We start from the raw sequence: 11,702 nt of genomic DNA, 5'->3' as shown, positions 1-11,702 counted from the left end.
GGCGAAGTTAACTTGCTGGTACTACGACCAGGAATACAAACTTTCCCGAAGCGGATCCTTTTGTCCGAACCACCCAGGGTATTTGAACTGATTCCAGAGGCTGACCCAAAACAACGCTGCCGGAGAAGAGGTAGACTGTGCGGTCTTCTGGTCAGACTTTGGAGGTGCGCTCACCACCCACCGCTTCCGAGTATATTACTCTCTAATGTCCAGTTTCTAGATAACAAGGTAGACAAAATTAGGGCAAGAGTTACTTTCCAGGGAGACATCAGGGATTAGTTCTCTCGGGATATGCTGTCGGAGTCGGTACAGCCACCTGGATTTTTTTGTGCATTATGTCGACAGAACATCTCTCCGGGAAGAAGAAGGGTGGGGGTGTATGTTTCATGATTAACGTGGTGTAATTGTAACAACATACAGGAACTCAAGTTCTTTTGTTCACCTGACCAAGAATTCCTTACAATCAAATGCCGACCGTATTATCTCCCAAGAGAATTCTGCTCGGTTATTGTCACAACTGTGTATATCCCCCCTCAAGCCGATACCATGACGGCCCCCAAGGAACTTCAATGGACTTTATGTAAACTGGAAACCATATATCCCAATGCTGCATTTGATGTAGCTGGGGATTTTAACAAAGCAAATTTGAGAACATGGCTACCTAAATTCTATCAGCATATTGACTGTAGCACTCTCGCTGGAAAAACGCTGGATCACTGCTACTCTAACTTCCGCAATGCATACAAGGCCCTCCCCCGCCCTCCTTTGGGCAAATCTGACCACGACTCCATGTTGCTCTTCCCTTCCTACAGGCAGAAACTCAAACAGGATGTACCCGTGCTAAGGACTATTCAAAGCTGGTCTGACCAATCGGAATCCAAACTTCAAGATTGTTTTGATCACGAGGACTGGGACATGTTCCGGGTAGCCTCAGAGAACAATATCGACATATACGTTGATTCGGTGAGAGAGTTTATTAGCAAGTGTATAGGAGATGTACCTACTGTGACTATTAAAACCTACTCTAACCAGAAAAGGTGGATAGATGGCGGCATTCGTGTAAAACTGAAAGTGCAAACCACCGCATTTAAGAATGGAAAGGTGACTGGGAATATGGCCGAATACAAACAGCGTAGTTATTCCCTCCGCAAGGCAATCAAAGCGAAATGTCAGTATAGAAACAAAGTGGAGTCGCAATTTAAAGGCTCAGACACGAGACGTATGTGGCAGCGTCTACAGACAATCACGGACTACAAGGGAAAACAAGCCACGTCACGGACACCGACGTCTTGCTTCCAGACAAACTAAACACCTTTAACCGCTTTGAGGATAATACAGTGCCATAGACGCGGCCCGCTACCATGGACTGTGGGCTCTCCTTCGCCGAGGCTGACGTGAGTAAGACATTTAAACGTGATAACCCTCGCAAAGCGGCATCCCTAGCTGCATCTTCAGAGCATGCACAGACCAGCTGGCTGGTGTTTACAGACATGTACAATCTTTCCCTATCCCAGTCTGCTGTCCCCATATAATTCAAGATGGCCACCATTGTTCCTGTACTAAGCAAGGCAAAGGTAACTGAGCTAAACAACTATCGCTCCGTAAGCACTCACTTCTGTCATCATGAAGTGCGCCGAGAGACTAGTCAAGGATCATATCACCTCCACCTTACCTGACACCCTAGATCCACTTTAATTTGCTTAACGCCCCAATAGGTCCACAGACGATGCAATCACCATCACACTGCACACTGCCCTATCCCATCTGGACAAGACCACATCCTGTGCAATTGGGTACTGGACTTCCTGATGGGCCGCCTCTAGGTGGTGAAGGTAGGAAACAACACCTCCACTTCGCTGATCCTCAAAATCTGGGGCCGCACAAGGGTGCGTGCTCAGCCCTCTCCTGTACTCCTTGTTCACCCATGACTGCACGGCCATGCACGCCTCCAACTCAATCATCAATCTTGCCGACGTCACAACAGTAGTAGGCTTGATTACCAACAACAACGAGACGGCCTACAGGGAGGAGGTGAGGGCACTCGGAGTGTGGTGTCAGGAAAACAACCTCTCACTCAAAGTCAATAAAACAAAGGAGATGATCGTGGACTTCAGGAAACAGCAGAAGGAGCACCCCCATATCCACAGACGGGTCAGCAGCGGAGAAGGTGGAAAGTTAGGTTCCTCGGCGTACACATCACGGACAAACTGAAATGGTCCAGCCTTCTTTGGCTTGACACCTAAAACCCTCACACTTTTACAGATGCACAATTGAGAGCTTCCTGTCAGGCTGTATCAACACCTGGTACGGCAACATTTTCAGATGACCTCAACAAATTGACAACTAAAATGGTAAAGGTCTGCAAGGCTGTAATTGCTGCAAATGGATGATTCCTTGACGAAAGCAAAGTTTGAAGGACACAATTATTTTTTCAATTATAAATCATTATTTATAACCTTGTCAACATCTTGACTGTATTTCCTATTCATATTGCGACTTATTTCGTGTTTGTTTTCAAGGAAAATAAGGGCATTTCTAAGTGACCCCAAACTTTTGAACTTTTGCCTATACCGCTCTGTCATTGCTCATCCAAATTTGATTTAGTGTCGTTCCCACCGTGAAGCATGGTGGAGGTGTGATGGTGTTGGGGTGATTTGCTGGTGACACGGTCTGTGATTTATTTAGAATTCAAGGCACACTTAACCACCATGGCTACCACACCATTCTGCAGCGATATGCCACCCCATCTGGTTTGCGCTTAGTGGGACTATCATTTGGTTATCAACAGGACAATGACCCAACACACCTCCAGGCTGTGTAAGGGCTATTTGACCACGAAGGAGAGTGATGGAGTGCTGCATCAGATTACCTGGCTTCCACAATCACCCAACCTCAACCCAATCGAGATGGTTTGGGATGAGTTGGACCGCAGTGTGAAGGAAAAGCAGCCAACAAGTGCTCAGCGTATGTAGGAACACCTTCAGGACTGTTGGAAAAGCCTTCCAGGTGAAGCTAGTTGAGAGAATGCCAAGAGTGTGCAAAGCTGTCAAGGCCAAGGGTGGCTACTTTGAAGAATCTAAAATATATTTAGATTTCTTTAACACTTTTTTGGTAACTACATGATTCCATGTGTTATTTCATGTTTTGATGTCTTCACTATTCTACAATGTAGAAAATAGTAAAATTATAAACTCTTGAATCGTAGGTGTGTCCCAACTTTGACTGGTAATGCAGATTTTGATATTTTTTGTTGTATTTTATCCCCTTTAACTCCCCAATTTCCATCTTGTCTTATCACTGCAACTCCCTAAAGGGCTCGGGAGGCAAAGTTCGAGTCATGTGTACTCTGAAACAATGACCCGCCAAACCACACTTCTTAACAACAATCCGCTTAACCCGTAAGCCAGCTGCACCAATGTGTCAGAGGAAACACTGTTCAACTGACGACAGAGATCAGCCTGCAGGCGCCCGGCCCGCCACAAGGAGTCGCTAGAGCGCAATGAGCCAAGTAAAGCACCCCCGTACAAATCCTCCCCTATCACGGAAAACGCTGGACCAATTGTGCGTTGCCCTATGGGACACCCGATCACAGCAGGTTGTAATAAAGCCGGGAATGAACCCAGGTGACCTGCGATGCAGTGCCTTAGACTGCTGCGCCACTCGGGAGGCCCCATAACTCACATTTCTATGAATTTGGTCGGGTCGGCCAAAAAGTTGCATATTGCACCTGTGCATCAATCTAAGTAGCATAATAAAAAAATCCCCATCAAAATCTGTCAGTTTTAGCAGAGAAGAATAGGTAGAGAAAGGCCCATCTCGGCAGGTGCAGTTTTTGTTGTTGTTTGGCCCACCAAGCAAGGAGTATATGTATGGAGGTCAATGAGAGAGTCGAATTTGGTCCAATTTGTAAGTCGCTCTGGATAAGAGCGTCTGCTAAATGACTTAAATGTAAATGATGTAAAATGTAAACCCCCAAAAATGTATGGCTTATTTGCTACATGAGGTTTATTTGATTGAATAGAAGTTTCGTAATGCTTAAGTTGTTACGAGTGCATGGATATAAGTAAGGACACGTGACATCCCGGCTACTTTGAGAAAAAACACTTTATATCGGAGTTGTCTCGAGATGGCTACGCATATTCATATCATGAGGCTAGTAGCATAACAGCTCTCTCCCTTGAATACTGGCGGTTGACATAAACAACCCTTATTGAATACTCAAAAATAAATTACAATAATGAGATGTATCAACCAATCCAAAGAAATGATAGGCGGGAGCTAGACAGCCCGCCTTGCCGCTTCGTGGACAACAACTCCCATTTTTAGGGCGGAGAGACTTTGGTTTAAGCTAGAGATATATTTTTTTGCATGGGCTGAGTCTCAATCCACCACATCCGCCTATGTGGACTACAAACTAATATGACCACTATGGAAAGACTACTCTCACAATGGTGTTCTCTGTTTTGGTCTACGACCCCCACGAGACTTGCCCTGGTTATGGCACACCGGACACCACTGAAGCCCCTCCTGGCCGGCTGGGACAGAGCCACAGCTATCTCCAGCGAAGCCGCGGAAAGGTGTGTGGCCACCACCTCCATGGGTTCAGGCTCTGATTCAGAACGGTCAACGAAGGAGGGAGAGAGTCGATGCTCCCGAAGGTTATTCAGATGGATGGCCATCGCAATGAGTTAGTCCAAGGTTAGATTTGGCATGCCAAGATGACACTGTCTGGACCTCTTCGCCCAATCCTTTTATGGAAAGGGTGCAGACCGCCGGCTCGTTCCATACGCTGGATGCGGCAACTATCTGAAAGGTGAGCGTGTACTCCGCCGTGGTCTGGCCATCCTGCCGTAGTTGGAGTAGGCGCTCAACCCCCTCTCTGCCCTCCAGTGGATGGTCGAAGGCCCCTCTGAGTCCCTCATAGGAACCCAGCTCCTCCTCTCCCAGACGGCCATAGCCCACTCCAACGCCCATCCGGTCAGCATGGAAATAACCATGGCAACCTTGAACCAGTCAGTGGTGGGGGCTGATATTTGATGAGTGAAATATAGGAAGTAGGAAGCGGAGGACCTCTTCCATAGCCGTCCCCAGTTGTGCCAGCTGGTCGTGGTGTTGGCGAAATAGGTATCTCTATTCGCTGACCATCTGGGAAATTAACTGCTGCTTCCATTTGGTGAGGTAGTATTCTGTAACGTAGACGCAAGGAGTCAGGAAGCAGGTGCAGTTAGTGAGTTTAATAACAACAACCATGGACCAATACAAAACAAGACCAGTGTTTGACATGGAAACACAAACAATACTACCTGATGACTAGCAACGAAAGACTTCTATATGAAGGGTAAGTAATCAGGGAGTACTGAAGTCCAGGTGTGACAGATGAGACACAGGTATGCGTAATTGTGGTTGCCAGGTATGCGTGAAGATGGGTTGCCAGGACCGGTGGTTAGTAGACCATCGACATTTTGAACAACAGAGGGAAGGAGCGGGAGTAGATGTGACAAATAATAGCCAATTTTGCCATTGCCACTTGGCAATCTACATTTCCTGATGAGAACCGATTAATCACTCTTTTAAACACACAATTAAAAACATGTTTTTTTTAGGATTACATTTATTATAATTTCCATAATTATTTTATATAAATAATGTATTGAATCACGAGAAAAAAAAAAACATTATTTGGCCCCAGTGCAAGAAACAATAGCCCTTTATATAAAAATATATATTCATATTCCTATTGCAAGGGAGCCATAGCTTAAAGCAGGGTTTCCCAAACTCGGTCCTGGGGCCCCCTCTGGGTCCACGTTTTGTTTTTTCCCCCCAGCACTACACAGCTGATTCAAATAATCAACTCATCATCAAGCTTTGATTATTTGAATCAGCTGTGTAGTGCTTGGGCAAAAAAACAAACGTGCACCCAGGGGAGGGGCGTGTAAGGAAAACCCTGGCCTAAAGTATGTTGCCACATATGTGACTGTATGTTCCTTAGAGTAATCTTGTGATGAATTTACAGTCCATACTTGAAATACTCATAGGTGGAGCAGTAACATAAATCTCTAACAGCTACAGTACTTGCTTCAGTCTTTGACAATGGAAAGCACCCATGTCCTAGTGACTCATCCTGTACTTTTACACAAGCCATTCTCAGTAGGCTACTGATAGTTGTCTAACTCTGTTTCACAATGAACATATCAAGACATGAAAATAATAAACAAATGTGTTTAGGGCCAAAAAATGTAAGATTCCTTGAGATTAAGAGTTTGACATTGGTATGCTCAATCAATGATATCAGTCTTTGATGTTGAAATAAACTGGTACAGTTCTTATTCAGTTGAGGTTTCTTCTGGTGTAGTATGTATAGGAAATTGAATATGTTTCTTTTGCTTCTTTTGATTGATTGTCTGTACAAAGGCCCTGTGTCTTTTGCACAGTCATTGCTTTTTGAAGGGTGGTGAGTGATTCTTAAGGTGGCATGTCTTCTTGTACGTGCAACAGGGTGTGAGGGAAAAGGCACAGGTTTAAGGTTTATGGCATGTGTGAAAAAGTACTGCATTCAATCACCAGTAACAGTATTTTCTAGTCTGCATAAACAGTGTAGACTGTAATAGCAATGAATAATCCATGTCTATACTATATGTAATATTCACCCATTGGATGAAATACTCAACCCCTTTGCAATCAATACTCTAACAGTCAAGAGTGTGTATACTATGATTAAATGGAATGTCAGATCCTAACAGATTGGGATATAAATTATCACACTTCTACTTTAATATTAGCAACACAGGATATACAATCGATATACAGAATCGCGGGAAGTACACATCTGTGAGTTTGGTTTGTGTGTTTGGACAGTGACGATGTTCACAGGCGGGTGACGTCCCCCGTCTCGGAGTCTGGGGCCTTGTCTTTGTCCCCCTCTGTGGGCACACTGCGGTACTGGCACTGGGGGATCAAATTGTTACCACTGGCAGGCTTTGCTGGGGGGACCTGGGGTGGCACCTGCTGCCCCTTTAACGCCCCCCTGTCCCTTCTGTCCAGCCAGTAGAAAGACACCATGAGGAATACAGCCGATGAGGCAACAGTGGCACTGCAGGCAAAGAAGACGTAGAAATACTCCCCTGTTCTGTCCACTAGGATTCCTGCAACGGCAACAACATAAACAACAACAATAACAGGAGCCAATCTCAGCATTAGTAGGGCCCTAGCAGTGCATGAAAGACAGATCATGATGACATAACTACACCAATAACATACAGTATTGCCATGGCACAGGCAAACTCAGCCAACCACATAAAGCAGTAAAAATAAAACTTAGCTCAAATGTCATGTATGCAGCCTAAAATAGCTCTGAAATAAGAGAGCCCCCCTGTCTATTTCAGTGCCCCCCCAGGAAACACGGAGCCCAGACCTACACTGTGGGCTGAACATTACATTCTAATTCAAGTCAGATGTGTACTTTCCGCGATTACTTATTCAGAGACCCCCCCGCAACATGCACACACAGGCATGAGCACACAGGCATGTACGGATGTACACACACACGCACACAATCTGTTTCCCTTGGAAACACATGATTGGTTGGATGACCATGGGATCCAAGCAACAGGATATGCTGCTTGCCTTCGACCACAGCGTTGTGTGTGTTGTTATTTGTAGATGAGGGTTTTGTTGGCATGTCTAGCACTCCAAGTTACACTACAGCACTTACTTGATTCATTAAATATAAAATGTAATTATTAATTGAATAGTACATCTTCTCGGGGAGGCAGACACACACACACACACACACACACACCATGCCTCAGTGAGTTCGGTACCTGCGAGCGGGGGACCGATCAGCAGCGTGACACTCTCCATGATGGCGAGCAGGCCCAGGGCAGCGGGGAATCGACTCATGTCCAACGTATCCATGAGGACGGTGAACATCAGCGAGCCCACCACGCTCATGGACAGGCCGTAGGTCACCACGTACGCCAGCAGCACGGGGAAGCTGGCATCGATGCAGCAGATACTATTACTCAGCCCATTCACCAGCAGAGCAGCAGAGAACACATAGGTGTGGCACCCCTTGAACCAGGGCAGGCTGAAGAGCAGGCCGATAGGAGGCCGCACCACGATGTTAACGATACCCAGGATGGAGAGGAGGAGGGCGGCCTGGCTCTGCTCTATGTTGTGGGCCGTGGCGTAGGGAACCAAGTAGATCAGCGGCACCACGAAGCCTAGCATCATCCAGGTGATGCCCACAGCGTACATACGATAGCGCAGGTTGTTACGTAAGAGATCAAAGGCCATGTGACGACGCAGGGCAGTCATCAGACCGGCCCACAAGGCCCTCATTCTCCCCTTTAGCTTCTCCTCCTTCAGCTGAAGAGGCCTGTGGTTTATCAGGGGCTGGCCACGGTGTCTGGGGCCCCCCAGGGGCCTCATCACAGCTCCGCATACGCAGCAGTTAAGCAAGACAGCCCCCAGTACCAGGAAACTCCCACGCCAGCCCAGCTCAGTGTGGAGGTAGTTGCCCAGGAGGGGCAGAGTGCACAGGCCCAGAGCCGTGCCCGTGGACGAAATGGCGTTGGCGAAAGCCCGCCGCCGTACAAAATAGTGCCCGAGGATAGTCACTGCAGGCTGGAAGCTGAAGCAGAATCCAAGTCCTATCAAACAAGAAGACAATGAGTAAGGCACATGGCTGAATGCATGAGAGGTTGCCCCCATCCACTGATACAGGGTCAGATTTTTTCACCTGCCCTAATAATCATGGGAAGGATTGGAATGTAGGGTTATCTGATTCTAGATCTGTGGTTAGGGGTTAACTGCTGTGTGGAGGAGGATGGGGAGGACTATCCTCCTCAGTGAATAAAAAAATGTAAATAGTGCAATATTGAAAAACTTGATCCTTTTTAGATAATACTACACAAAATATTTGCACGTCACCAAATAATTAATTAAACCACACTGTTTTGCAATGAAGGTCTACAGTAACCTCAACAGCACTCTGTAGGGCAGCACCATGGTGTAGCCGGAGGACAGATAGTTTCCGTCCTCCACTGTGTACATTGACTTCAATATAAAACATAGGAGGCTCATGGTTCTCACCCCCTTCCATAGACTTACACAGTAATTATGACAACTTCCGGAGGACGTCCTCAACCTATCAGAGATATTGCAGCATGAACTGACATGTTGTCCAGCCAATCAAATGATTTGAGAATTAATCTAGTACTGAAAGCATAAGCTACAGCTAAATAAGCTAATTTATTGCCACCGGGGCCTGCCGGTGTAACTACTAAACTGCTTGCTCACTGTACTGCATGATTGTAGCGGGTTACTAACACGTTAGTTGTAGAGGCTATGTTGACTATGACATTACTAACATCCTTAGCTAATATGGTGACAACGACGTAAGCTGTGTGTAGCAGTTAGCGGTTATGATATGAAGGTTTGGCTTGGAAAGTTTTTTTTTGCCTGGTCACAGACAGCTGACGTGTTGTGCACTGAAGTCCACAAGCGAAGGGAAAAGGTGAGAGGAGGAGAGCATGTAGATGCGAGAAGGAATTATACAACAAGCAACATTTTTTTCTATTTGGATGTGGCTGAACTGTGTTTGCGTGTGATCAGGGGGTTATTCATTCCGCTATTCTGTTTAAAAAACGTTTTTTTTTTAACAGAAGCAAATGGAACAAAACGGGGATAAACATACCTGAATTTGACTAATGATTACACCCTCGATCAGCTAGAGGTAGGCAAGAGTGTGCAAAGCGATATTGAATGTGTCACTGTCTGTCACCTTGATCACTCTCCTTTTTCTCTCGACCTGTGCACCTACCTTGTAAATGTTCATTCATAGGCTAGGGTTGTAGAAACCTCATGATGGAAAATTCTAGTATCATGTAGTAGCCTAAACCTTTCGAAGTTACATTGAGCTGGGGAATGGAATATACAGTGCATTCGGAAAGTATTCAGACCCCTTGATTTTTTCCACATTTTGTTACGTTACAGTCTTATTCTAAAACGTATTAAATAGTTTCCCCCCCCTCATCAATCTACACACAATACCAAAACAAATATTTAGACATTTTTGTATAAAATGTATAAAGTAAATAAATACATTTAAAAAAAAATATATATATATACACCCAGTATATCACAAACGTGAGTACACGCCTCACATTTTTGTAAATATTTTGAGTATATCTTTTCATGTGACAACACTGAAGAAATGACACTTTGCTACAATGTAAAGTAGTGAGTGTACAGCTTGTATAACAGTGTAAATTTGTCCCCTCAAAATAACTCAACACACAGCCATTAATGTCTAAACCGCTGGCAACAAAAGTGAGTACACCCCTAAGGGAAAATGTCCAAATTGGGCCCAATTAGCCATTTTCCCTCCCGGTGTCATGTGACTCGTTAGTGTTACAAGGTCTCAGGTGTGAATGGGGAGCAGGTGTGTTAAATTTGGTGTCATCACTTTCACACTCCCTCATACTGACTGGTCAGTTCAACATGGCACCTCATGGCAAAGAACTCTCTGAGGATCTGAAAAAAAGAATTGTTGCTCTACATAAAGATGGCCTGGGCTATAAGAACATTGCCAAGACCCTGAAACTGAGCTGCAGCACGGTGGCCAAGACCATACAGCGGTTTAACTGGACAGGTTCCACTCAGAACAGGCCTCGCCATGGTCGACCAAAGAAGTTGAGTGCACGTGCTCAGCGTCATATCCAGAGGTTGTCTTTGGGAAATAGACGTATGAGTGCTGCCAGCATTGCTGCAGAGGTTGAAAGGGTGGGGGGTCAGCCTGTCAGTGCTCAGACCATACGCCGTACACTGCATCAAATTGGTCTGCATGGCTGTCGTTCCAGAAGGAAGCCTCTTCTAAAGATGATGCACAAGAAAGCCCGCAAACAGTTTGCTGAAGACAAGCAGACTAAGGACATGGAATACTGGAACCATGTCCTGTGGTCTGATGAGACCAAGATAAACTTATTTGGTTCAGATGGTGTCAAGTGTGTGTGGCGGCAACCAGGTGAGGAGTACAAAGACATGTGTGTCTTGCCTACAGTCAATCATGGTGGTGGGAGTGTCATGGTCTGGGGCTGCATGAGTGCTGCCGGCACTGGGGAGCTACAGTTCATTGAGGGAACCATGAATGCCAACATGTACTGTGACATACTGAAGCAGAGCATGATCCCCTCCCTTCGGTGACTGGGCCGCAGGGCAGTATTCCAACATGATAACAACCCCAAACACACCTCCAAGACGACCACTGCCTTGCCAAAGAAGCTGAGAGTAAAGGTGATGGACTGGCCAAGCATGTCTCCGGACCTAAACCCTATTGAGCATCTGTGGGGCATCCTCAAATGGAAGGTGGAGGAGTGCAAGGTCTCTAACATCCACCAGCTCCGTGATGTCGTCAGGAGTGGAAGAGGACTCCAGTGGCAACCTATGAAGCTCTGGTGAACTCCATGCCCAAGAGGGTTAAGGCAGTGCTGGAAAATGATGGTAGCCACACAATATATTGACACTTTGGGCCCAATTTGGACATTTTCACTTAGGGGTGTACTCACTTTTGTTACCAGCGGTTTAGACATTAATGGCTGTGTGTTGAGTTATTTTGGGGGGACAGCAAATTTACACTGTTATACAAGCTGTACACTCACATCTTTACATTGTAGCAAGGTGTCATTTGTTCAGTGTTGTCA

At 45.8% G+C, this 11,702-nt stretch overlaps 1 protein-coding gene across 2 annotated transcripts in view; it reads right to left on the bottom strand.

The window, feature by feature from the left end:
- Nucleotides 1-5,219: 5,219 nt before the first annotated feature.
- Nucleotides 5,220-11,702, bottom strand: part of LOC115143911 (monocarboxylate transporter 6-like) — a 47,297-nt gene continuing 40,814 nt past the window's right edge. For both annotated transcript variants that reach the window (XM_029684375.2, XM_029684374.2), the window contains exons 4-5: nt 7,821-8,651; nt 5,220-7,142 (exon numbers count right to left, since the gene is read on the bottom strand). In XM_029684375.2, coding sequence (XP_029540235.1) covers nt 6,865-7,142; nt 7,821-8,651 — 1,109 coding nt within the window. In that variant the 3' untranslated portion in view covers nt 5,220-6,864. The remainder of the gene's footprint in view (nt 7,143-7,820; nt 8,652-11,702) is intronic.

Source organism: Oncorhynchus nerka, linkage group LG16 (assembly GCF_034236695.1).
Source record: "Oncorhynchus nerka isolate Pitt River linkage group LG16, Oner_Uvic_2.0, whole genome shotgun sequence".
Lineage (NCBI taxonomy): Eukaryota > Metazoa > Chordata > Actinopteri > Salmoniformes > Salmonidae > Oncorhynchus > Oncorhynchus nerka.
This window is presented reverse-complemented; position numbering and strand designations above follow the sequence as displayed.